At 34.4% G+C, this 26,660-nt stretch overlaps 4 protein-coding genes across 10 annotated transcripts; 2 read left to right on the top strand and 2 right to left on the bottom strand.

The window, feature by feature from the left end:
* Positions 1-5,563: 5,563 nt before the first annotated feature.
* On the top strand, positions 5,564-10,755 carry Paip1 (Poly(A) binding protein interacting protein 1). 3 transcript variants are annotated; one of them, XM_076114345.1, is made up of 8 exons: positions 5,564-5,895; positions 6,190-6,407; positions 6,473-6,640; positions 7,623-7,841; positions 7,946-8,050; positions 8,142-8,319; positions 8,447-8,579; positions 8,844-10,755. In XM_076114345.1, exons 1-8 carry the CDS (start codon positions 5,784-5,786, stop codon positions 8,941-8,943), a joined length of 1,233 nt encoding a protein of 410 aa, XP_075970460.1. In that variant the 5' UTR covers positions 5,564-5,783; the 3' UTR covers positions 8,944-10,755. The 3 variants fall into 3 exon arrangements, with proteins under 3 accessions (XP_075970460.1, XP_075970461.1, XP_075970462.1); XM_076114346.1 differs by having other exon boundaries at positions 8,459-8,579; XM_076114347.1 differs by having other exon boundaries at positions 5,565-5,895; positions 6,488-6,640.
* Positions 10,756-10,939: 184 nt separating this feature from the next.
* D2hgdh (D-2-hydroxyglutaric acid dehydrogenase) lies at positions 10,940-16,000 on the bottom strand. Its single transcript, XM_076114344.1, has 9 exons — positions 15,555-16,000; positions 14,024-14,171; positions 13,166-13,363; positions 12,813-13,006; positions 12,288-12,456; positions 12,047-12,176; positions 11,776-11,932; positions 11,396-11,561; positions 10,940-11,302 (listed from the first exon to the last, which is right to left on the bottom strand). Exons 1-9 carry the CDS (start codon positions 15,651-15,653, stop codon positions 11,040-11,042), a joined length of 1,524 nt encoding a protein of 507 aa, XP_075970459.1. The 5' UTR covers positions 15,654-16,000; the 3' UTR covers positions 10,940-11,039.
* LOC142972910 (ribosome biogenesis protein BRX1 homolog) lies at positions 12,899-18,247 on the top strand. 2 transcript variants are annotated; one of them, XM_076114350.1, is made up of 6 exons: positions 12,899-13,052; positions 16,347-16,417; positions 16,566-16,842; positions 17,055-17,338; positions 17,620-17,857; positions 17,981-18,247. In XM_076114350.1, the coding sequence occupies exons 1-6, from the start codon at positions 13,049-13,051 to the stop codon at positions 18,181-18,183; spliced, it is 1,077 nt and encodes a 358-aa protein (XP_075970465.1). In that variant the 5' UTR covers positions 12,899-13,048; the 3' UTR covers positions 18,184-18,247. The 2 variants fall into 2 exon arrangements, with proteins under 2 accessions (XP_075970465.1, XP_075970463.1); XM_076114348.1 differs by lacking the exon at positions 12,899-13,052 and having other exon boundaries at positions 16,186-16,417.
* Positions 18,170-26,544, bottom strand: Ctl1 (choline transporter-like protein 1). 4 transcript variants are annotated; one of them, XR_012959488.1, is made up of 12 exons: positions 26,249-26,544; positions 25,637-26,171; positions 23,526-23,695; positions 23,383-23,442; positions 22,888-23,055; positions 22,677-22,812; positions 21,226-21,373; positions 21,003-21,143; positions 20,501-20,663; positions 20,199-20,420; positions 19,742-19,986; positions 18,170-19,386 (listed from the first exon to the last, which is right to left on the bottom strand). XR_012959488.1 is itself a non-coding variant. In XM_076114342.1 (12 exons), exons 1-11 carry the CDS (start codon positions 26,351-26,353, stop codon positions 19,819-19,821), a joined length of 2,016 nt encoding a protein of 671 aa, XP_075970457.1. In that variant the 5' UTR covers positions 26,354-26,544; the 3' UTR covers positions 18,170-19,386; positions 19,810-19,818. The 4 variants fall into 4 exon arrangements, 3 of the variants coding, with proteins under 3 accessions (XP_075970457.1, XP_075970456.1, XP_075970458.1); XM_076114342.1 differs by having other exon boundaries at positions 19,810-19,986; XM_076114341.1 differs by having other exon boundaries at positions 19,788-19,986.
* Between the last annotated feature and the right edge of the window lie 116 nt (positions 26,545-26,660).

Here is a 26,660-nt window from a genome sequence, read left to right on the forward strand (position 1 = left end):
TGTGTATAGTTTTGTAACCATAGATTATTGCTATGAGCATACATATAGTTTTCAATTGATCTATAAAAATGTTTTACTTCATCATTAAAAAATGAAAGCTATTTCAATTGGATTATTAATGATTAACTTTGTGGTTGCTATTGTATTTCTACCTGATTACAGTATTATGCTTTAGTGCACACTAGTTTCTAATGAATGTCCTATGTGTAGTCCATGCACAAGGATGACATTTCTGGAAATTGTTCTAATCCCAATCCGAAGACTAAGTCAGTCTTAAGAGTTTTCTGGGAACAAACTTAAGCTATGTAACATCAGCATAGCCATAGATCAGGTAACTACTAACAAACATAATAATATTCAATATTGTCCGACTCGCAGTCTCCGCTCGCGTCATTTAATCGCGTGTATTTCTTTCTCTCAAACCAAACCTTTCTACTCCAAGTGCCTTATAGAAATTAATACCTATAATATGTCAAAAAGAATTAGTTCAATTGGTTGAGGTTTTCTAGAGTTTTACGCTTAGCAACACATTTTTATATCATATTTTTATTAAGTGGGTAAGTAAAATATTCTTCATCTATACTTAATATCATAAAGCTGAAGAGTTGATTTTTTTGAACGCGCTAATCTCAGGAGCTACTAGTGCGAATAAAAAAATCTTCAGCTTTTGGATAGCCTATTTATTGAGGCAGGCTATAGGCTATTATATATAACATCACGCTACGACCAACAGGAGCAGAGTACCAGTAAAAACTGTTACAAAAACGGGGGGAAATATAACCCATTCTCTGTTATGTGACGCAAGCGAAGTTGCGCGGGTATACCCAAGCTGTATTACTGCGAAAGCTCTAACTGCGGTATTCGTGGTTTAAAATCCGAATTATCCTATCATCATATATTTAATTTCGAACCTTACTAAAATTAAGCTAGTTTTATGATAGATTCCTACATATTTAACCCATTACTGTCCCACTGCTGGGCAAGGGTCTCCTCCAGTAATGAGTGAGGGGTTAGGCCGTGAGTCCACCACGCTGGCCAAGTGCGGGTTGGGGACTTTGCATGCCCTCAATAATGTATTAAACAAATTTTAGGCATGCAAGATTTCGTAACGATGTTTTCCTTCACCGTTAGAGCATGTGATAATTATTTCTAATGCAAACAACTTCGAAAACCGTGTTGCCTCGGGTTCGAACCTGCAACTACTCGCGTGGGAGGTGTCAACTTATATCAGTCGACTACCACTGCTCAAGTGCTTATTTATGTCTCTGAGCTACGTATTTCAAATTAATAACCTCCTTTTTATGTCCGTAAGGATTGAGGAGCCACATCAGATTTTTAAAATCTGATTTTACCATTATTTAGCAGCAAGGAAGCTGATTTTGCAGCACGAATTCTAGATTTAGCAGCAAGATATATAACTAGATATATTAATGCAAAAGTGGCTCCTCAATCTAAACGTTTAAATTGAGGAGCCACCTATAACTCGGTAAGTAATAGATGAATATTTTTGAAAATTTTGTATCATTTAGCAGCAATTTTGCATATTACCGTCTACAAATTTCGCTTCTGTGGCGCTAAAATGTAAGAAAATACAATACTTTTAGTATGGCTCCTCTATCTAAATTTAACAGGTGAATTTCTACTGGATATGAGCGATCAATTATTATATTCGACATAATGATCATTTAGTAGGTGTTGTGTTTGTTTTTGCAGTATAGGAATAAAATAGTAAAACAGAGTAAATTTTGTAGATGAACGCATTTTCTTTGGCTCCTCAATCCTGACGTTCTAATTATATATGTTTGACTGTACCCACCTGAGATGACAACGGAATCTAAAGCCAGAGATACTAGCATTTAGCAGAAATGTCTGCTAAATATATCTGCACAGTTCAGCAATGTATTTAATTTAGATTCTGAAAAAAACAATACTTAACTATTTTCTTGTAAATTCAGCGTGTAGGGTGACCATATACTCGTAAATGAAACCAAGATAAGTAATTTGTTAAATTTATATTTTCATAACTGGTTATATCTATTGTACCTACGATTTAATTATTTAGCAATCAATGTGGCTATAAGTTATAGAATGAATGAATATTGGTTGATCAGTGCTTATACGAATTTTAGAATCGTAATCATCGTAACAGAATATCTCATCTTTCGGTGTAAGATAGTGACATTTATAGTGGCCTGTGCCAGTTTCGATAATTGGTGGAATAAATTCTACAGCACCTATTAATTTATATGATTTTTGCGAAAACATTATAAGGTAAAGTACCCTATGACGGAGGGTTTTCGCAACATTTGAAACTAAGAAACAAAAATAAGCATTTGTAAGTGTGTTTATAGGTGCCAAACTATTTTATCGTCAAAATTGGTATCTATATTTTGTATTGCTGTTGAGTGTATGCCTTTTTTCACGATAATTCTTATTTTAAAAAAATATTTAAATAGCAGAGTCGAATTCCCCTAATACGGAGGTATGATTTCGGTGAGAGCCTATTACGGCGGTAGACGGCTCCTAACACGGAGGGTCAGCATTTTTTTTTCATTGAGGTGCCTTACATACATATATACATACGTATAATCACGTCTGTTATACCCCGAAGGATTTAGGCAGAGGTGTATCAGCACATTCAGCACCCACATTTTGCCAATTATATTATTTAAGTCCCATGTAACAGGGGGCGAGCCTATTGCCACTTTCGGGTACAGTTCCAGACTCCGGGCTCCTCCTAAGAATTTCTAGAAATATCTACGCATTCTCAAAAACACCTTGCTCGACCCGGGGATCGAACCCGGGACCTCATGCGCCGCATGCAACACTCGTTGCCACTACGAGTCCGAAAGTCCAATACAAATAATATTTAAATCCGACGGGTTCCGTAGGAATATAAGCATGAATAAGGAGTAATTAGTGTATTTTTACACGTGCCTGTAAAGTGTTCACTGATTTTAAAGAAATAAAAATACAAATTTATATGCATTTATAAGTTTTTATCGCTTTCGCTTTTATCAAAAGTACATGCATATCGAATAACATTCCCAGGAAAAACTTTTTAGTTATTTACAGAACCCTAAAACTTGAAATTGTATATTCTATGAATGAGGCCGTAATAGGAGATCATAGAACCTATTACAGAGTTACCTAGAAATAACTACCACCGTAATACGAAAACTACTCTTGTTTTAATAATCCTAATTCTGACCCATAAAAAAATCGATAAACAAAAGATTGTAAATCCTTAATCAAACTATGAGAGTGTTTTGGCTCAGATTTGTAAAACTCAAGTCAACACTTATACAAAACAATGATTTGTAATCAATTAAAATACACCTTCCTAATCTGACCATTTCTAAGAAACCAACATTTTGTTCTTAACTGTTTTCGAATAAAACTAGATTTCTAATTAAGAACACATACCGCAGAATATGGTTTCTATTGTATGAGATAAATAATTATTTCAATTAAACTTAGAACTAATGAAATAAGTTAATAAATTTTCTACGTGAATATACAAACGAGAATACTTCACTGCTAATGAACACTTTGTTAAATAAATATTATTGTCGGTTGGTCAGAGAAATAATAATTTGTAGATACCCTCAAACTGTGGTCACCCTACACGCTGAATTTACAAGAAAATAGTTAAGTATTGTTTTTTCAGAATCTAAATTAAATACATTGCTGAACTGTGCAGATATATTTAGAAGACATTTCTGCTAAATGCTAGTATCTCTGGCTTTAGATTCCGTTGTCATCTCAGGTGGGTACAGTCAAACATATATAATTAGAACGTCAGGATTGAGGAGCCAAAGAAAATGCGTTCATCTACAAAATTTACTCTGTTTTACTATTTTATTCCTATACTGCAAAAACAAACACAACACCTACTAAATGATCATTATGTCGAATATAATAATTGATCGCTCATATCCAGTAGAAATTCACCTGTTAAATTTAGATAGAGGAGCCATACTAAAAGTATTGTATTTTCTTACATTTTAGCGCCACAGAAGCGAAATTTGTAGACGGTAATATGCAAAATTGCTGCTAAATGATACAAAATTTTCAAAAATATTCATCTATTACTTACCGAGTTATAGGTGGCTCCTCAATTTAAACGTTTAGATTGAGGAGCCACTTTTGCATTAATATATCTAGTTATATATCTTGCTGCTAAATCTAGAATTCGTGCTGCAAAATCAGCTTCCTTGCTGCTAAATAATGGTAAAATCAGATTTTAAAAATCTGATGTGGCTCCTCAATCCTTACGGACATTCCTTTTTATGTTTGAAAAAAAACCGCACGCTGCATTTATCTACCTGTTCGTGATAAACTCAACATCTACTGAAGGGACGTTCATACGGTTCTCATATTATCACCAATAGGTACTCAGCTATTCAAAAGGATGATTTTAAAATTTCTGAATCATAGTGTGTGTCCGCAAGAAAATTAGTAAAACGGTTGTAGCTCGATAAAGTTGTCAATATGACAATATCGACGAAATTAGTATTTTACTTCAAATACGCGCATATAGTAATGTAAATTTCGAAAATAACAGCGCACCAACTAATTCGTAGTTCATACAGGTACCTACCTATCAGGGGCGTAGCTACCGCCGTATCTGCCTTATCAATTATACGGGGCCCCCAAAGTGTGTAACAAAAAGAAGTAATAATAATATAATTATTATATTTTCTTTTGTGAAAAATCTTTACCCCCAAACAATATAAGGGCCCCCAAACATTTTTTTATACGGGGTCCCGCCAATGCACGCTACGCCACTGCTACTTACCTACCTACTACCTATTTGCTAAAAAAAACTAGTGAGTGACCAGAGTATGAGACCCAAAGAGCAAAAAACAGCTACCTACACAAACAGCAATACTGCAATATAATTAAAGAAAACACTATAAGGCTCATCAACATTTTCAAATGTTTCTCAAATCTTTGGAACGCATATTATTCATGGTACCTACCTAGTCCAAATCTTAAAAGTTACCTACCTACCTACTTTGTTTATTGTTTTACTAGGGCGCCCGGGCGGTATTAGCAGCAATCGAAAATTCGAAATGTTGACTATTATGAGAGAGAATGTAGTTAGATCATTGTTGACGGTTAAAATACCTAGGTATGTACCTACTTTTAAAACTAAACTAATAAATTTTCTATTAAAACTTTTTTTTCTAGTATTCAAACATTTTAGTAAAACATGAGTAGGTAGGTACCAAAAAAACAAAGAATTAAAAGCCTTATTGCCAAATACAGAAGTGAAAATTATATTACCTAGGTACCTATTAATTATTTATGTAAAAAAATATTTATTATTTTCTTGATAATTGATATTACATTATAAGGTACACGACCTTGTAATGTAATAAAATTATTGCAGTATAATATTTCAGACTTGAGTCCCGGAGAGTAGGTATTATTTTGCCATAAAATGAAATTAATTTGTCGATGATGACCATAGTTCAATAGAGGTGCCATAGTCAAACCTGTTAAAAAAAAAACCGGCTGTGGCTGAATAACGTGAATTTCTTTGCTTGACAAGACACACATTCAGTTTAACAAAATCTATTTCTATCTCCTTCGTTCAAATAACATGGTGGTTGTGCTGTGAAATTAGTAGCGAAGTGTAATTTTCTTTGTTTACGTGTCGAATTTGTCGAGCGAGTTTAGAGAGTACGAGAATAAGTATAATATTTTTGATGATTTATGGATATTTGTCTGAAAATACAATATATAAAGTCGTTATTGCGTAGCAATTGTAAGAAATGAATAACGGTGAGATCGGTGGGCCAAGAGGCAGAGGCCGCGGATGGCAGCAATCCGACAATCAGCCACGGGAGCTCCGTAGGCCAAAGATTGTTACGGAGGAACCAAAAGGTAGTCAATTTTGTTCATTTGGTTATATTTATTTTATACTTTTTTCACTAAACTTAGCGGTGTGACGTCGCCATACCTCGCCAGCTAAACTGCGTTCTTCGTAATTATAATACTTCAGGTGAAAGTAAGAATTTTCATTTCTAATGACGTTGATGTAGTTTGACAAACTCAGCCGGCCGTGTTGTGAATCGATTACGATGCAATAATTGTTTTGGGGTCATCTGGTCGTAGTATGTGATTAGATATTTTTTGTCTAATCAAGTATATCTACGTTCACATATCGCTTTGTTACAGTTGAACCTCCTAAATCGAATTTGTCGGCTGAAGCCAAGGAATGGTATCCACCTAACTACACCCCGCACGCCGTACCCACATATACACCAGACCCCGCACCATACAGACCTCACCGGTTCTCTGTGCAAGACCGACTTCGTCAGGCACAAGATCAAGATCCCTACAGCCTAGATGAAATGTCATATTCACTTGAAGAAGCTGAAAATATGGATTTGAGGGTTTGTATATTACTGTTGCTTATTGTGATATGGGGATGATATTACCCTAAAATTTAATTGAACAGTTTAAAATTCCGCAGGAGAACATAGCAAATTTGATAGCTGTAATGTGCGAGATAACTTTCGATCCTGGTAAATTCGACACCTTGTGCGGACCTCTAGTTGATGCCTTTGCATCAACACTGCATGATGTGAACTACACCAGACCTCTAGTGGAAGCTATTGTGAATCAGGTACCTAACTTATCTTTTTTTGTACAACATTTCATCCAGTTTTTGTATTATCAGGAATTCCTGTTGTTTTATTATTATTTTGTAGTTAATTTTATGTTCCCAATTTTTTCATGCTAATTTAATAGTCTACACATTATTAGTTATTAATACTTTGTATGTATGCAATCATATATCATATATTTAATTGCACATATATTATATATTAATATATTAATATATATATAAATGTGTACATCAATGTGTTTGGTTTAACCAATACAGCTTATGGTCTTATACAACAGCCATGTTGAATGCACAATTAGTATCAGGTGGACTTCTAATGAATACATGAGCACTTGAGTAGGTCTCATTTCATAATGAGAAGATGATTATATCAAGTTTTGTTAAAATCCAAGGGCCCTATGTGGGCGTAGTCAACAACAGCAAAGTAATTATTTTAAATACTTATGCTCTTTAAATTGTATGTGAATGTGTAAATAATATGCTAAAGGAATTAACCTTAATTTATACAGTATAGTCAACATGTAAATCTGGTCATTGCACTGATATAATCATAGTAGCTGAAAATAGCAAATGGCTACATGATAAACTGCTACTTATTATCAATGTTTTTTTATTTATGCAGATAGCATAATACAACAAACAAATGTTAGAATTTATTGTTACTATTTGCTGTACATTAGTGCACATAGTAATAGACCAATAGTCACAACAGTTTTGTATCATTTAGTAGTAAATTTCCATTGATGTTGAGGAAATATAAATTGCACACATAGGTGTACTGACAATAGAGAAAACTAAATTTTTAATGCAAGTTTTATTGTTTGTAACATTATGAAAATACCCTCATTTGGTTTTAAAAAACACTACTTGGATGACTAAATACACTTTTTTTTACACATGTGTTACAAGATACATTATTATAATATATAGGTTAAGAATGTATAGGTTAAGAATGAAATTTACTGTTTTATTTCTGCAGTCAATAGGTGAGCCTAATTTCCGCTACAATGGCGCGCGACTTTGTTCAATGTATGACTCTGTTTCGCCGCCCGAGGAATCCACTTTCCGTGCATGCTTGTTGGAACGTTGTTCTACTGAGGAGAATAAGATCATCAGTGGTTTGGAGACTTCAGAGGAAAATATGCGTGGGTTTGCTATGTTCCTTGCAGAAATATACACCCAATTAGAAGATAGCCAGGTAAAAAAATTATGATGCACAACCTAATATTTAGTCATATTAGTTTAGCATAACAACTGCATCCTTGAAGCGAGTTTTATCTAACAACTATACATACATTTTAGGGAGGAAGGGTAAAATCTCTCGGTGAGAGCCTGTGCAAGGTTCTGCTTCATCTTCTCGACACCGACAAAGAAGTCAACATAAAAGCTGTCTGCCAGCTTTTGAAGGTAAACTTCTAATCTATACGGCCACTTCGCCCGCCTCTATCTAACGATTTTCGGGAAATCATGTGTATTAATAATGGTTCGTCGTATGTAGTTGTCGGGCATCGCGCTGGACGCAGACTGTCCGCACGGCATGCACGCGGCGTTCGAGCGGCTGAAGCGGCGCGGCGCGCTGGCGTGCGTGCGCGGCGTGGTGTCGCTGCGCGCCGCGCGCTGGGGCACGGCCGAGCCCGAGCACCCGCCGCCCGAGGTGCGCCGCCGCCCGCCCCACGGTATGCGATCTCATCTTGTGCTGTCCTTTTCGTTGCTTTTTTTATTCCGTCGCCGCCGAGGAATATAGCGCTATTCGAAGGTAACCGTCGAACGTCGACTATGTTCATTTAAATCCTTTACCGACAGTGAACGGTGTAGAGAGCGGACCCAGCGACGGCGGCTACCTGGCGGACGGGCACACGCTGACGGCCGAGGAGCGCGCCTTCCTGCAGAGCAACCTGCCGCCCGGCAAGAACGTCGCGCTCGACGAGGACATACTGTGAGTCTTTTGCTGACGTTGGATCGATAGTCTTTATATCTTTATCTCGATGGAGTGACCTGAGTAGTTTGACCTTTACTAGAGGTTTTTTATGCAACCAGTCCTAAACATTTGACTTAGAGCTCTGAACTTTGGAAAAAGTAGTAGAACTTGTCACGTTTATCAATATTTATTTATTTTAATATATTATCGATAAGTCTCCAGAAAGTGACCATCTTTATTCCTCTTTGTAGTGGTATGTTACTTAGTTTTTGAATATTTTAGCGAGGAGCTTGAGAACGACGCTTGGGACACAGGCATGGACGCCGAAATGCAAGCAGGCTTCCTCGAGTTCCTGAAGATGTCCAATCAAATTAAGCGATAACCGCCCGCGCACGGCCCCTCTCCCCTCGCGGGGCACAGACCAATCTGCGTCTAATATGCTAGGACAATGGTGAAAAACTATAAAAAAAATATAAAATATTATAAAACTATAAAAAGATTTTAATGGGAGCGATCAACCTCGTAGCCATCCTAAGAAGATTAAGCAAGAGTTTGATGTAAGGAGTATCGCGTATCATACATATGCATCGAGTTGCTGTGACTAATTCATTAGTAAACTAGCGTCGTCGGTGTCTACATTTCGAGAGCAATACGCTGACTGTTAACAATAGCATTCTACTAACAGTTTTCCACCTACCTACTAAGACAACACCAACTTTACTTTTAGGTGCTCCATTGTAGTTGTTAAGTATCAAAATATGTACGGACTTATAAAGCTTTTATTTTAGATTTCTTAATTGCTTTTATGTATGACCAAAATAGGATACCTTACTAGTATGAAAAAAAAACTTATAATTTTATGACATAATATTTTGGTCTGTTGTTCCGGAGGGTCAAAATTGTGTTTACGTGTAAACATTTTAATTACGTTGTTTTTAAAATTACTTCGACCAATTTATAAATCGCCCAGTTTTACATTATCATTTTATACGTAAACATGTTGGATTTTTTATGTCTCGTGGACTAAATGTAAACAAGTGTTAGGTTACTAAGCTCTTTATTTTTATTATAAAAGTACTGTTGTTTTCTCGTATATTGTTAGCTGTATTAACTATTAGCTCCCACCACTGAATTTGACGGCCATAATTTAGAGCCATTTTATCTTGTTTACATTTCGTCTATATTTTAATGTTTAGTGATCTCATGATTTCTCCATTTATTTTTCTATTTCATGATTTAGAAAAAACATGCATTAATTTTGGGGTTTCTTCACATTTCCTCACAAGATACTGAAAATGTTGAAATAAACCTAAGTGAATTAAATAATCCTTCTGTATGCAAAAAATAAGGCGTACTTCCATTCCATTGAAAACAATGCCCACTGGAGAAAAATGTTACATAATATTATTGCATAAGTTAGAAGGCTGAAAACTTTTTTATTTACTTAAATGACATTTTGTCCATTTTACTGATGGTGTAATTATTATTTTGTTAATTCACTCACTTGATCGTGAGTTAGTAATGAATTCAATCAAATGGCATTTCGTAAATTGCGTAATAAATTACTTTGGCACAAATTTGTTTAGTTTAGTGCATTTGTTCACAACCCAATTCAAAGTTAATCATTACGCCGCTTGTGTGTACATTGTCATCTACATGTTAATGCCGTCTAAAACTGATTTAAGTATAAGTATAACACAAAATGGAATCAGTTTGCATGGCGAATTGTTCTATGAAGACTTCCAGTTGCATTTCTCAAAACACTATACAATGTTTTAGTCGATTTGAAGTCGAACAATATATGTTTTGCCAAATTCGTTACAGTTGTGTCGTGTGTTGTTATGTGATTATAATTGCCTATTTGATGAGTGAGACGGCGTGAAAGTTGCCTTGTGTGTGAAATGGATTTTAGTCAATGACCTAATTGCTGATTGATTAGACTTTACAGTGTTCTATAGCGCTACAAACGATTCACATAGCAATAAATAGCTACCTGCTAAACTAAGCCATTTGTGCTGTTTATTGAAGTAATTATATAATAATAAATCCTTTTCGAATATATTTATGGAATACTACATTTATTTATTTGAAGCAATTAGGGAAATGTTTATAATATTCCATTGTATTTTTGTTGCAGTGATATTATGAATGTTATAAGAATAAATGGATATTTTAATAAAAGTCATTTAAATAACTGTTGTTTCATTTATAATAATAAATAGGTACACCTCACTTATCAGTAGTGTCACCAGTCTTACGCAAGGTGACAGAATCTTGTTATCTAGTGCCCTGTGATATAATGTTTACGTACAGTCTTTGAACGCATCATACCATATTAATATGTAGTGTTGTACACAACATAATAAGAAAACACTGGATACAAATACAAATTACTTTATTTACTTAAATAAAATCACGTTAAAAAATGGCAATGTTTATTTTGGCATAGGTACAAACAAGAATATAAATATTACTATCTTAGTTAGGCCCATCGGGTAACACTTTGTAAGGGTTAAGAATGCCATTAGGATCCATTAATTGTTTAAGATCCTTCATTAGTTGCAGAGCCGAAGGATCTTTGCTATAATGGATGTACTTTGGTTTTCGGAATCCGATACCGTGTTCTGCGCTCACTGAACCGTTCACCTTACTGACTTCCTCAAAGATGTACGGTTCTAGAAGAGACGCTACTTCCGAGTTGTACTCTGGTACTACAACGTTTATGTGAATGTTGCCATCCCCTGAAATGCAAGTTAGATGTGAAATACAGTACCTACGTATTGCTTCAATTATTAATATGTGGGTGAGAATTTATTAGAAATTGATTAACTAACCAACATGGCCATAACCATAAATAAGCAGCGCCTTGTCACCCATTCTCGTTTTCAACCTCGGCACTAGATCGTAATAATTCTTTTGCGGAATAGAGACATCGTATTTGAAAACGTAGCCCACTGTTAAACCGGAACCTGCAATGCTCTCGCGGATGTTCCATATCGACTGCAAAATAACAAGTTACGAAGTTAAAATAAGGTAGGTAGGTATATTCTTTCTAATATGTAGGTAGTTCACTTCTAACAAGACGGAATAGATTAAGCATTTTTATTGGATAAATGTCTTTAGGCATATTCCTAGTTAATTAGGTACCTAGCCTGTATAACTACTGAGTTTGATTTGCAAACTCATTAAAATGATATGATATAGAAGGCCTAACCTTCATTTTGCTTGGCTCTGATGTAACAGTTCCATCCGAAATAAGACCTGTCTCCATTTCTTGGGAAAGGAACTTCATCAATTTTTCATTGTCATGTGTTTCGTCACTACCATGAGTTTCTACTAGTACGTAAAATGGAAAGTCCGAGATAGGTTTTCTGTAACGAAGCCAAAATGCAATGTTAAAAAGTAATTGGGTACCTAATATGCAGATAGGTACTAGATGGATAATGTTACAATAAATAAAACCACAAAAGAACATAGGTACTTACGGAAGGTTTAAACTGTTAACGGTTGAGTTGATTGCATCGAAATCGGCCATCTCAAAAGCAGAGAGAATCTCGCCTAAATTAGATTTAGCACTTTTGAACAGCTTTAGGACATTATCGAAGCTTTCAACACCTGTAATTATAATCTTTATTTTATTCTTTTATTCTATAGAAGGAAATAGTCACTTGGTATAGAAAAAGTAACGTGTTTACAAAAAAATTGTGGTTGATACTTAATACATACCAAAAAATCCTAAATTGACAGCATTAGGTAACACAGGACAATGGATGGCAACTTTAGTTACTAAGCCTAGCGTTCCCTCAGACCCAATGAACAGATGCTTCAGGTGATATCCAGTATTGTCTTTCTTTAATGTTCTTAGACAATCGACGATCGTGCCATCTGCCTTCACCTGATCATTTAAAAATACAGAAATCAAAATTAATGAAGATAGGATAGGCTGGGATATCTGGGGTAGATGTGCCTAAAATAAGTTACCTAGGTAGGTATTTAACTTTATTAAAGAATCAGAAAATCCAAAATATGTTGGTATTTTAAATAATCAAAACACGTTAAAAGTGATTCCATGTCACTGCATGTTGTGTGTAGTGGGTTCGATACTTACGCAAAACAAATGTTTACTTGTATGAACCACAAATATGTAGGTAAAGTCGTTGCATATCTGGTTGCAGGTAGTAGTAGGTAGGTACTATGTTTGTAAAAGGCCCCGCAACGCAAGACCTGTTACTAGTGAGAGAGTTGACTTACGGCCTCAATTCCTAGTATGGAACCATGCAAGTTGCCATAACGCAACAACCTGAGTCCACCAGCGTTTGTACTCGCGTTACCGCCAATGTGGCAGGTTCCCTTAGCGCCCAAGTCAAGAGGCATGATGAGGCCTCGCTCTCGTACGTAATTGTCTAGCGTCTCCAAAATACACCCCGCTTCGCATACTAGAGATCCTGAAAATAGAAACCATTGTGACTTGACTTCTCTCTACATGGATGTGTAAGTGAAATAAAAATGTATCATGACTCGTTTTTAATAGGAGCATGTGCCCGTATACAAACCTTATCTATGAACTGATATGTGATATTTATTGAACACTAGAGATAACCAACCTGACAAGTCATCAAGGCTTACAATATTGTTCATCAGTGCAAAGCTCAGCACAATCTCGTCGAATACGGGGACGGAACCCCCGACAAGTCCAGTATTGCCTCCTTGAGGACATACCGCCAAACGTCTTGAGTTACAATATTTCAGAATTTTGGATACTTCTTCCGTGTTTTTTGGCTTTAACACAAGATTTGATTGACCTGGAATTGCAAATTATTTTATTAGGTTAGATACGCTGCATGATATTTTCAAATAACGCTAATCGTAGAACTTCGTTGCAAAGTTAACAAACTACTTATTTCAAGTTACGTGTAAATGGATAGGTAGGTACCTATATAACGTCTTGTTCTTTGATTTCGCTTGCAAACAGATATATTATCCACGTAATAAATTTACGAAATAGCTTTTTTTGACTAGCATTAAACCGAATAGCACGCAAGCTGTCAGTTCATATGCTATTGATTCATAGGCCTGGTTAAGTGTTAGTAAGTAATCCGACCTTTTGTGAAGTCTATCTGTAAGAATGGTTAGATAAGTAGCTAACTACCAACTTAACAAGAAATTAAATGTATTGTCTTGTCTATTAGATTGACATGCAAGCACGCTAATTTTAAGTTTTCTTTTAATGTGTAAGTAGTCGTAAATTATCTTCTCAAGCTCATATTCTCTCTCGCTATTTTGGTATCGACATTACGTCACCATTACAGCCTATGTCAGGAATTCAAGATCAGCATAGCTCGTTTAAGTCAGGAGTGCGCTCAACTCACTACCCATGGTATTTAGCTTAACAGCAGCCCTGCAGTTACGCCGCTTTCGTCCCTATGTTATGCTAATTGCTATTAACTCACGAATGTACTTACCTCTACAATTCTTTATCCAGTCAATGTTATAGGGCAATATATCACTTTCATCTGTTACCACTTGTTCCTCACTTAAAATAGATTTAAAGAAGCCAATGTCTGCTGACTCGATTGTCCCGAAATTCTTCCTTTTTATATGGTATTTTTCCTACAAATAAGTAAGATTTGTAAATAGGTGAGTATGCAGAAACAGAAATAAGCATAGTAACTTAACTATCGTTGAATGTCACAAAAGTTGAAGAGACAACGCAAGTTTGTCAATGTTAAAGTTTGTACTTATATTATAATGAATGTGTGTATATAATAACCTATCAATTTTGATAACAAAAGGTATGTGTTTCTTTACTGCAGCAAAATTTAATAAAGAATCTGTGTCTAATAAACAGTAGGTACCTACTTAGAATAGTGTCGAAAAGTAGTAAAAGACACGATGGTTATCTCTATGGAAATCGAACCCACTACCCATTGCAAGCCACGACACATGCGTGATCACACCACGCAGGCCTAGATTTATTCATATGGTATGTTTATTGTATACCTAATGTACCTACCTAATATATTTTGAGATAGGTACTATTGTTGCAAATTACTGTATTATTTTTCACGACATCTCGTATGCGATTCCTGAATAATATTGTAAAAAGGTTTTTGGATTTTTCTTTCCTGGGATCTTCGTAAGAGTACCTATTTGGTTTTGAGTTATATGATGCAGAAGTGTTGGTTGTCTGGCCGCAATTGGTATAATGGTATCGCTTAAAGATAAGTTTGAAATATAGGAAAAATGTCGTACGTTTCATTTGGCATTTCGAAATTCTTAACAATGGTAATGATTGATATCAATCGTTTGTCATAGGAAACACAACGGGATCATCCGGTTAACTACCTGACTATCATTATAATATCCATTCAAGATACGAGACATTTGAGACTCAACATAAATAAATACAATATGCGTAGATTTTACGACGACTGCCTCAGTGGTGCAGTGGTTTAGGTCGAGAGGTCGTGGGTTCGAATCCCACACGGAACAATTATTTATGCAATCCGCAAATTTCGAGTCTGGTTGTGCTTTGTGTCCGTTGTTTGTATGTTAGTAAAAGTCCCCGAAACACAAGAGTAATTCTTAATGCGGGAGTTGTCATACAAAAACAAACAAAACATTTAAGGAAGTAGTTTTCTCCCTGATCCCTGACGATCTAAACGAAATTGTGATTTCGTCAGCGGGGAAATATTCCTATACTTTGAAATCTTGTATTCACCATTGAGAATAATTAATCTCGTCTGGGGTAAAAATACCCCGCATCTAGAGACATATTTTTTGTGCACAATAATTGACATTGGTACAGTCACGAAGAAAGTTAATAAGATAGTTACTTGTATTATTGTTAGCCAGTTACAAATGCTTTTTGTATTTAATTTTTAAACAGCTATTGGTATGTGTAAGCAAAAAGGACGTCATACCTACCTAGTAGTCTAAATCTCATATGTATGCAAAAATCGTAAATTGAATAGTTAGCTAATTATATCTTACCGATGAAAACTGCGGAAGAGCCTGTGATGCGTAACGAACTTGTTCCAAAATATTACTTTTGCCCATTAGTTGCACTAATGATTTAACTGATTTTATCATTTTGGAACAATTGAACTAATAATAAACACTACGATAAAAAAACGTCTTTCTCCGTAGAAAAACAAATATGCACTGACATCTGTCGTAATCTAAAGATAATGCAAATATTATTCACATAACAATTAGGTGTATGGCTACTAAATAATGATAACAAGGGAGTTTACTTTATCTGAAAAATAATAGGAATTGAATAGTAAATTAACCAGTTAGTTCCGAACCGGGCTATCATTCGATAAACTGAGCGTTTGTTGACAATAATTATTCTTGTTTGCTCATTTCAAGGCTATTACTTATTTTACGTAGTAGCGTTGATTGCGTAATTTTAGACGAGGTTTTGGTAGAATGTCAGTGACTTGTTAGTTTGTACGTCGTGTATTAAATTATTATTTTTCTTTAAAATGTCAATCTTATTTTTTTAAATTAAATATGTAATCCCTCATATTTTTTTATTAGACGATTAGACGATTATTAGACGCTACAAAATAGTAATATGAACAGTCTGTTAACAAACCTGGTAAACAATGCGTATGCTGTCAATGTCAGTGTCATTCCATCTGTCATACAAGCTTGCGCCTTGCGTGCTTTGCTGTTACTGTTGAGCTGAGTTTAAGTTCCGCACGTGGTTAATTTTCAAAATGGTCAAAGTAAAGGCTAAAGGTAATAAAAAAAAGGTGAATATTACACCTGTTTCAGCTAATAAAGATGAAGAGAATGTGGTTGCGTTGCCTCCAGTTCGCATGTCGGATGATCCAGCACCTAGACAGGTTAGAATGAACACAATTTACTTATCATAATAATATGTTTAAGTTTAGCATTTATCATTGACTTTTAAGTTGTTTTGTTATGAATGTATCGAACAGTTTATACTGTTTCTATTCTAATATTCTTCCAACCTTCCCAAACCCTCATTAGGTGAAATGGATAAACAGGCAAAGAGTCTTAGTTTTTGCCGCGCGTGGCATAAATCACCGCCACAGGCATCTGATGGAAGATATAAAAAAGTTAATGCCACATCACAAAACAGAGTCAAAAATGGAAAGAAGCAAAAACTTGTATGTTGTGAATGAAATCAGTGAAATGAAGAACTGCAACAAATGCATACTTTTCGAAGGGAGAAAAATGAGGGATCTTTATCTATGGATGGCCAATATACCAAATGGCCCAAGTGTAAAATTTCTGGTTGAAAACAGTATGTAACATTGTTGTTTGAATCGACATGTGTTTAAGAATAATCATAATTGCTTACATTTAGAAACTATCTGATAAATCTATGAGAACACCTATTGAAATTCTACTTTTTAAATTGCTAGCAGAGATGAAGCCAGTCTAAAGATACTCCTATCAAACCAGTATTTCTTATTTTTGGCACACCAATCATTTACCAACATATCTCTCTTTCAGTCTATACAATGGGTGAACTGAAGATGACTGGAAATTGCTTGAGAGGATCAAGACCACTTCTATCATTTGACCCACAGTTTACAAAAGATCCACATTACGGTATACTGAAGGAATTGTTGGTACAAATATTTGGTGTTCCCAACCACCATCCCAAGAGTCAGCCATTCTTTGATCATGTCTATACTTTTATGATTCTTGACAATAGAATCTGGTTTAGAAACTATCAGATATTGTCTGAAGATGGAGCCTTAGCTGAAATTGGACCTAGATTTGTGTTGAACCCTGTAAGTATGCACATGTTCATGTAGCTTGAAAACTTGTTTCAAGACTGAATTGTTTTATTTTGTTTTAAATTCTGAAACATTGATGAATTTTGATTCAATTTTTTTTTTTTGCCATCTCCAAGGGACAGGATCATGAGCCAGTAGTAGCATTTTCTAAAAGAATATAAATATTTAAATTCTACTCTCATTATATGATTTGGTATACTACCTAGCAACATCACTTATTGTTCATTCATAAACTGCATAAATAAATTTAAATTAATCTTATTTTACTTTTGCAGGTCAAAATATTTTCCGGCTCATTTGGTGGTGCAACATTATGGGAAAATGCTAAATATATTAGCCCAGCTAAGCTAAGACAGGTAGCATCTAAGAAGGCTGGCAATAAATATGAAAGAAGAATTGAGAAAAAGGCTGTTTATGAAGCTACTAAACCAGAAACTGGCTACCCTGACATAGAAGGAGCTGATTTCTTCAAGGGAGATGCTATGGAGAAGGCTCAAGAAGTTATAGTAAAAGGTAAACACAGTCATGTCATTACAAACTTATTTGAATTGTATGACAAACTAAGAATACTAAATAGTTCTTAGTATTTAAACATATATTTTTTGCTAATGGTAGTTTTTTCAAAATTCTTTGCAGAAGAAGTAGAAGACGTCCCATCAATGGAAGAAGATAGTGGAGATGAACCTAATCAGAAAAAACAAAAACCTGTGTTTACTATGAAACTAAAATCGAATCCAGACAAAACAATCAGGCGTAAACAACTGAAGGCCAAAAGTAAGGCGATTTCAGACCAAATCAAGAAGAGGAAACAATTTAAAAAGAAAAAACCTGGTAAATAGTAATAATAATAAAATTTATTTCCACACATGTGATTTTTACTCAATAAAAGCTTTTTAAATATAATGTTGGACTTTCATCACTAAATGTTACATTGGAAGAACAAATTTGAGATAAATGTTGGTAAATGCAACATATTATTTAAACAACAAAGTTTTTTAATAATAATAGAAGGTATTACAAAAATGTGCAATTGTTTGCTCTGAGAAATTATTATGCATAAAATATATCAATAGAAAAGGTGTTAAAATCTTATTAAAATAATGGACGGTTATAAATATTTAATAATGTAAAATTAGGCTACAATCAAATAGTAGTTACACAAATTAGTTGCAATATTAAAGAAGTTTATTTTGAGATTCATTGCATTTAAAAATATCAAACTGTACTTTACATTTATTATGACTGACTTATGCGCAATAATAAAATTATAAAAAATTGAGCATTAAAAGTATAAAAATTACATTAAAAATAAAGAGTAAAACTTGTAAAACACCACTTGCATTAAATGTCTTTTTAAATAATATGTATAATCAAATCAATAAATAAGATAATACAAATTGTACTCACTCAAATATTTAGCCTTACAGTATGGGCTGACAGATGAGGATCAAACTTTAAAGAATACACACCCAATATCAAAGTTAAATAGACTATTTCAGTAGACAATATAGATGTTATATTATACATATATCATTCAATATTTGAATGCTCCTGATTACATTAAACACTAAATACATCTAGGTACATTCATGATTCAAAATATATATCTTTTTACTCTACAAAAAGTTACAAAATATAATACTTAACATTAGTACATTCTGTGGTCGTTGTCACACAAAAGTACATAACATGATTGAAAATATTCCATTTCAAGTGCATACCATAAAAATATCTAAAATTGATGTAAAATTTCACAATAGATTCATATTTATGTTCATTATTATGTAAAGTTATTTTTTATGATTACCTATCACTATCGAGATTCTAATTAAAATATTATTACATTTATCAATCGACGTCAAAATACGAAACACGAGATTATATCACTTACGAATATTAAATTATTATGCCTCACAAAATGTGTTAACACTCTGCATAAAATCTTGATAATTATTTAAATATAATTAGGCTTAATCTTAATAAAAATGCATTGATGAGAAGCGTTTCCATTTGTTTAAAATTAAAAAGCTGAGATTATTTACCTGAAAAAGAAAATACAACTTCATTAACACCACAGACAAAGACAAAACAGTTATATTGAGACAAAAGAGATTTTGTATGAGGTTTTCTTTTATTAGTTATTATATCTACGGCTTAGGCATCAGGCAGAACCCTCAGAAAATATTTTAAAATAAGGAATATCAAAAGTTACACGATTCACACCAAGCTTCACCAAGTTAGTTTTAGGCCAAATTTATCCTTAAATTTCGGAAATTCTATCTACTTGTTAAAAGCCGATTCAGTTACACCAGTTAATAATGCATCAATTGCTATAACAACCACACAGGCAGATTAGTACAACTATTAGGTTAATAAAGCAACTAATAATATAATTACACTGTCAAGAACATTGCAGCAGAAGACTTCAAGGCACTGAACTAACATGCAACAACACAGGCACCAACAATAGACTCTTAGTACTTGTCTTGCAGATCTTGTAACTCCGCGCCATCTTGTTCATCCTCTCGTTTGTCTATTTTATGGCCACCAAGTTCTGCCAGTCGAGAGTTTTTCCACCTACCGTCTTCACCATTCATATTCCGATCCTCACATACACAGAGGAATAACGAATCAACAACCATCTGTGGAAAGAAAATAATATTAGCATCCTAAATGTTGTTAACAATTTGCTACATTTATACCAATGTGTACATACATACTACACTTTCGTGCTTACCGAGTGTGATTTCAATAAAAAAGACACTACCGACATATTTAAAAACCAAAACTATTAACTACTTTATCGATATACGTGTATATTTGATCGAGTAAAAATATAATAAAAAGGACAAACCTCATAAAGAGAAAGGATACAATGTGCAATAAAGAACGAGTAAATGCAGATTGCTAGTGTAGGAACAGCATAAAAGTGAAGTTCAGTATTGCGTTTGAGAAGTAGAAGACCAATGATGCCAGTCACTGCCGTCACAATGCACTTGCCCAAGAACAGTATGAAGTCTCCCACACTGTTAATCGTCGCCACTTGGAGAGCATTGCTTACAATCGTACTGAACGCCTAAAACATTTTGACTATGGTAATAAAAACACACAAGTAATAAATAAATTAAAAAAAAATATATCTTGTGATTAAATTACCCGAGCAGCTGCTTTGCAGAAATGGCACCTTTCAATAGTAATTATAGTATATGCGTTGTGATTCAGATAACGAATGAACTTTTCAAGACAATAGAAGCAACAGATACCACATTTGAGTCCACATTTCGCACAATCTGAACCCTTGTCTGCTCTTGCTGATAGTCTAAAAGTTAACACATATTTATTAGCAACAAAATACAAAATAGACTAATACAATCAACAAACACACATCAATCAAATTTAGAGTTTCATGACCTATAACAGTAGGTACCTATTATTACGATTACTATTTATCAGAAAGGCATGTAAGGGGGTCAAGACAGGTGGGTCTGGCTCACCCACATCGTCCCACCCAAAAAATCATTAATAAAGTTGGTCGCCAACGATAGTTGCCTTATACGATCGTCAAATGGGGTCGCTATAAAATGGTTATCACAAAGAACCCACGTCATTTACGGTGACCTACTTCTAGGTCTTATGAAAATGTATAATTGAAACTTACTTCGCGTGTAAATACGTCAGGATCAGACGAGGTATTTTGAATAATGTAATCAAGAAAGAACCTTTAGCAACTGATCCTAAATGGTACTTCACTAATTTGCCGATAGAATAGAGGACTGGAGAAGGATGAGCATTTGGGCCCCTGTAAAGATAACAAAGCATTTATGATTATTGTGAGTATCTTTTATAAATGCTTCAGCAAGTTTTTTTTAATAATGATTTACCTAAAATACCAATGCGAGACAGCACCGGCGATAGTCATTTGTTGACATCCAAGTATAAATTCGCTTCCCCATATCAAACAGATGAGGCATATCCACCACATACTTTTTACCCAGAGAGGATCAAACTCAATTGGCTCCAAAGTGAAAGCTGGAAAATTTTCATTGACTTAATAAACATCATTTGCAGGGGCCGAAACAAATTCTAAGGTCGAAAATACTGATTTTACTGACCAAAAATTCAAAAATACTGACCAAATACTGACCATTTCTAAACCGTTTTTCGGGTGAATGGTGTGAAATAAAAATAAAATACAGTCGAATTGAGAAGTCAAAATCCTTTTTTGAAGTCAGTTAAAAAGCCTATTTTCGGTTATTGGTCTCCACAATCCCAATAGTCAACAAGCACCACCTTTTTATTGTATTAAAAAGCTTTTTATATTGTTATTAATTGTTATTGTATTATTATTACAATGCGCTCATAGCCATTTGTGCTCACCGGTCGGTAAACGATCTCTGGGTTAAGCAAGATGGATGACCGCATAGTGGTATTTGTACTGAGCGTCTCCGTGCTTCGGAGGGCACGTATAAAGTCGGTCCCGGTTGTTGTCGATTAAGATAAGAGACGTTAAGCCATGTCAAAGGCCTTTCAGTCGGCTTGGACAACTTTGACTCTAGGTTGACAACTAACCATACGATAGATAAATAGATCATATTGCAAGTGAGTAATACGCATTCATGCAAAATTGACGTACTCCAAAAAACTCCAGAAACGCTAATAAACTCCACTAAACTTCAATAAACTCTAATGAACACCAAAAACTCTAATAAACATCCCGTCTTACAAATTTTCAATCAGGTTTTACGAATTTTTGTCAGGTGACGTGTCTTCACGCGAGTTTAGAAGTTTTTACCCATTCCAGAAAAAGTGCGCAGCGGCGCTAAAGAATTTTCACTTCAAAAATACTGATTTCAAAAAATAGTAAATTTTAATCTGCTATTCTATTGAAGTCATGTGATGCTTCAATATATACGTAGATCATCCACATAATATAGAGCATCCACAGCAGCCCTCTGATATCATCACTGGGCAAATCGAGAATGTAAGATTGGCCAACAGCAGAGGAAAACCAAAATATTATTGAATTTGGAAAAATACTGACAATACTGACCAATTTTCGAAAAAACTGACTTTTACTGACCAGGTCCAAAAATACTGACTTTTACTGACTTTACTGACCTGTTTCGGCCCCTGCATTTGTATAGGTTTTGTTTCATTGTAATTACTTATGTCATTTTACATTAGATGTGATTGTTTATGAATAACATTAGGAGTGTTTAAATTAAGGCTCTTGTTATTTTAATTTATCACAAGACTACCTCAAGATGCTTAGAAATCAAGACAATCAGTCGTAAATTTAAAGTATATGTACGCTAATAAAGAAGGAAATTACTTCTCAAAGTAGCACTTTTATTAATGTTTTGTGCTTCTATCGCAGCTTTATCGATTTGTTCCGGCGCGGTTGTCCCGTTTAAAAAGAAGTTCGTCTTATATGGTATGCCTGGATAGTTCGCTGTTGCTAAGCATACCTGAAATAACATGAAGAACAATAAATATTTACTCCCTAAAATTTTAAAGAACATATTTAATGAAACTGAACTCACCACTACGATCGACCAGAATGCTAGAAATAGTACCAAAAAGAAGAATGTTATTATCGGCTGCAAGAATAGGGCCGGAATGGAACCCAGACAATGAGCAGTTTCTTTGAACAAAGCCGCTAAAAACGATACCCGAGACCGCATCACAAACACCAGTAACAATAAAATTACCTGAAATAACGAAATTAACGTAGGTATTATTATTTTCCACAGCATATATTTATTTCCCTAAAACCTATGGTGATTTAGAGGACATGTTAATTAATTTTATCTCGTCAATGAATTATGGTTATGGGAAAATAAATGGATTGGTTTGTTTTGTTTGAAGTTCATGTAGCCAAAGTTAACATCCAGTAAAGTTTATTGGTAAAATGTTTGTACATAGACATTTTGCCTTGTAAGTTTTGCTTCCAACTGTTACTCGGAATGCTCATTTGTGGCATAATGTATTTTTGATGATTGATTAAGTTCCGACACAATTCAAATAATTATACACACCGTTATTATAGTCGCAATAATCGAATACCACAAGAAGGCGCTTTCGTTCTTAAGGGATTCCTGAAAAAAAGGAAGAATTTTTTAGAAACGAAAATATATGTGTAATTAGATATTTAATAAAAAAGAAGTCTTAAATAACTTACAGATAAATATGTATGGCTGTCAAAACTCTTTTGCTTTGTTCTCAATTCGTGGTATGTGTACCACAACAGTGCTGTGCCAGCTATACTGACGATTGACACCAATATCATGAATATCCAAGAAACGAGCGTAGCCAGCAAGTGGAGAATTGAGACCATAATTAAAGAGAAAACTGAAAATCAAAATAATTTATGAAATATAAGATGTTATTATCGAATTTAGGTAACTAACTAGTTGAACTACCGATCTAGTGCTAGCCAACTTAGTTACTACTAATTAGTACAATAATAGCACAAATGCGAGGATGGATTTTTTGTGTTTGTTATTCTTTTACAAAACGCTACTGAATGGATTTTGATGAAATTTGGCACACAGATAGTTAATAACTTGTATTAACACATAAGACACATATTAATTACGGTAAGGGTCCCCATATACGGGCCGCCAGCCGCACACCCATAGCTTTCCTATGAGTTCATGCACCTTACACTTTTTGTATGGATGCGCCGCACTGGATTGCCACCAGTGGCCGACATTCGCTACAGATATATAAATATCGCTATCTAGGAAAAAGGTGCGCCTATTGACTGCGGCCAGCGGCCCGCGTGCGGCGATCCTAAATATTTACACACTAAGATTAGTTTGTACAAGTTAGTTCTTTATAATTTTAAATACTATTTACTATAGATATTTATACACCAGGAGTAGGACTTTTGATTTCAGTCTTGGGAAAGATTAAGTCTTGAAACCAAGAATGCTTGACACAGGCATCATATAAAACTTTTAGGGGACAGGTTTTGATCCTCTCAGCTCACCCATTCCACCCCATCAATGGTGGACTAACATTAAATATGTATGAAAATTAAAACAAATTTCTCATCCCACTACAACATATATACAAAATTTCTAATGCTACATTTAACAATGTCTAGAACCTATTTACACAAACAGTAATTAATATTAAAAATAAATTGCTTACATTCAAGCTTAACTTAATTTTTCTCTATGCCTAGTGCAAACAGTGAAATTAAATATATGCTGAAAAATAAACAACACATGTAGTAACAAAATTCAACAATATAAAACAAGCAGACTATTTTTAATTAAAAGTGTGGGCAACAATAAAATACATTAGAGAATTAATTTGTTTCATGTGGACATTATGATCTAGTTATGTACGGAAATTGTGTCATCTGTGGGACCACACCCTACTGAACTATGGTGATTATGTAGAAATGGGGCCAAGGAACAAAAGTCATATTACAATTACTATCCTATTAATATTATGAATGCGAACATTTGTGAGTATGTATGGATGTTTGTTACTTTTTTTTGGCAAATACTACTAAACCGATTACAATGAAATTTTGTATATAGGTAGCTGAAGACCCACAATAACACATAGGCTACTTTTTATCCCGGAGTTCCCAAGGGGGTCGGAATTTACACGCGAACGAAGTCGCGGCCGGCCTCTATGTCTATTAGCTTGCTAGCTAAAAATGTTGTTTACGTGAATAGATATCATTTTAAAATGGTGACTAACTTGTTTAATTAACTCATACAATAGACAGCATAAAATAGAACAATGTCTACCCTATTGTGGGAAACTACTAAAACTTGTATTTATTATTAAGTAAGCTATTACAGCCTTGACCTGTAATTATTTCCTCCCTATTAAAACTACTTTCAAGTATGTCGTTTGGGACCAATTTAAATGTATGAATTTATTATTTTCATAACAATACCTTTAAATTTTGGTATTTAAATAAAAAAAATAATTATGCACTTTTATTGAAAAATGAGTTATTTTTAGTTCATATCTCAACTGTTATTTTCAAGGTTTTCATACATGGATTACAATAGTGCTGTAATGGTACAGATGACATCATCTAAGTAAGTGAGTCAGTGTTTCAATCTACTTGTCTCTTACTGCACAGATAATTTTATCCTAGCATTCTTACCCACTTTACCAGTGAGTATTAGTCAATCTCGGTAAAAACCTAGTTTTATGTAAAATTTATATCAAACACTGAACTGTTTTATTACAAATTCCTTACTTAGCGAAGCTTAAAGTAATAAAGCATAATTATAACATGATGTTATAAGTACTTACTGAAAGCCACTATAACACATATAATCATCTCCTTCCATGATGAGTATAAATCTGATAACATTTGTTCAATAGTATCCCAACTATTCAGTAAATCATAGAAGTCAGTAAACACCTTGGTGGCCAATTCATGAGCAGCCTTAGGAAAACATCTGTTTAGAAGTGGGAAGGATTCATAAACTGGTAAAGTCGGACATGGCCCAATAAAATTGTGCAAGTCTTTTGTGCTTGTTGTGATGTTCAAATTTAAATCATATCTACAAAGGTTGGACCCTGTATCTCTATAAAATTGTTGTATGTCTGCCAGCGATTCCAGTTTTTTATTTGGGCATTGCTTTACACAAATCTTAAGAGATCTCTGCAATTCCTTGACATCCATGAAGAACAGGTATTTTTTGTCCAAAGTACTCATACCAGCTAGTGGAAAATTTATGAGCTTTTGATTGTTTTTAACACCACAAGTATTACCGAAGGAGTCAAACCCATTGATCACTCTTAAAGGATTTCCATACACAAAAGATATAGCCGCAACGATTATCTAAAAATAAATTTAAAAATGTATAATCAACAAAATCTTATTTTAGGCGGTTGACAAATCATAAATAAAATGCTCACCATTAAAATCCAAAATAAAATGTAAATAATAAGCCACAACACATCGGTGCACCCTTTTTTAGGCGTTTCATTTTGAGGAGATATTTCACTTTGTGTACAACCCATTTTTATGTTATAACTAACGTGTGGTATAAACAAAGCTTCAGGAAATATTCATTTCACTTAGATGTGCACAAGTTTGTTACAGACCAACGCGACGCGCGCGAAATATTCCAAGTTAAATTAAAAGTTTACAAGCAACTTCAAGCAAGCGGTAAGCCCATCGACCAACCAAACATTCATTTCACTGTCTTTATTCAATTCATTCATTCATTTAATTAAATTCATTCACTGTCAAGTCAAGTTCGACCCATTATGACGCTGCCGCTGCAACGTTGGGTACCTATTCTATATATTTCATGATTATCCCTTT

The sequence above is a fragment of the Anticarsia gemmatalis genome, chromosome 5 (genome assembly GCF_050436995.1).
Source record: "Anticarsia gemmatalis isolate Benzon Research Colony breed Stoneville strain chromosome 5, ilAntGemm2 primary, whole genome shotgun sequence".
NCBI classification, from domain to species: domain Eukaryota; kingdom Metazoa; phylum Arthropoda; class Insecta; order Lepidoptera; family Erebidae; genus Anticarsia; species Anticarsia gemmatalis.

Excerpts from the sequence above, each read along its gene's own strand:
- Paip1 (XM_076114345.1), top strand. The coding sequence starts at position 5,784 with ATGAATAACGGTGAGATCGGTGGGCCAAGAGGCAGAGGCCGCGGATGG. Across the intron at positions 6,641-7,622 it reads TGGAAGCTATTGTGAATCAG|TCAATAGGTGAGCCTAATTT; the intron begins GTACCTAACTTA and ends TTATTTCTGCAG. Across the intron at positions 8,580-8,843 it reads GCGCTCGACGAGGACATACT|CGAGGAGCTTGAGAACGACG; the intron begins GTGAGTCTTTTG and ends TGAATATTTTAG.
- D2hgdh (XM_076114344.1), bottom strand. The coding sequence starts at position 15,653 with ATGATAAAATCAGTTAAATCATTAGTGCAACTAATGGGCAAAAGTAAT. Across the intron at positions 12,457-12,812 it reads CCATACTAGGAATTGAGGCC|GTGAAGGCAGATGGCACGAT; the intron begins GTAAGTCAACTC and ends TTAAATGATCAG. Across the intron at positions 11,933-12,046 it reads GTTAACAGTTTAAACCTTCC|AAAACCTATCTCGGACTTTC; the intron begins GTAAGTACCTAT and ends GCTTCGTTACAG.
- Ctl1 (XM_076114342.1), bottom strand. The coding sequence starts at position 26,353 with ATGGGTTGTACACAAAGTGAAATATCTCCTCAAAATGAAACGCCTAAA. Across the intron at positions 23,056-23,382 it reads TTATTGCGACTATAATAACG|GTAATTTTATTGTTACTGGT; the intron begins GTGTGTATAATT and ends TCGTTATTTCAG. Across the intron at positions 20,421-20,500 it reads TCTGCAAAGCAGCTGCTCGG|GCGTTCAGTACGATTGTAAG; the intron begins GTAATTTAATCA and ends AAAATGTTTTAG.
- LOC142972910 (XM_076114348.1), top strand. The coding sequence starts at position 16,289 with ATGGTCAAAGTAAAGGCTAAAGGTAATAAAAAAAAGGTGAATATTACA. Across the intron at positions 16,418-16,565 it reads ATGATCCAGCACCTAGACAG|GTGAAATGGATAAACAGGCA; the intron begins GTTAGAATGAAC and ends AACCCTCATTAG. Across the intron at positions 17,339-17,619 it reads CTAGATTTGTGTTGAACCCT|GTCAAAATATTTTCCGGCTC; the intron begins GTAAGTATGCAC and ends TTACTTTTGCAG.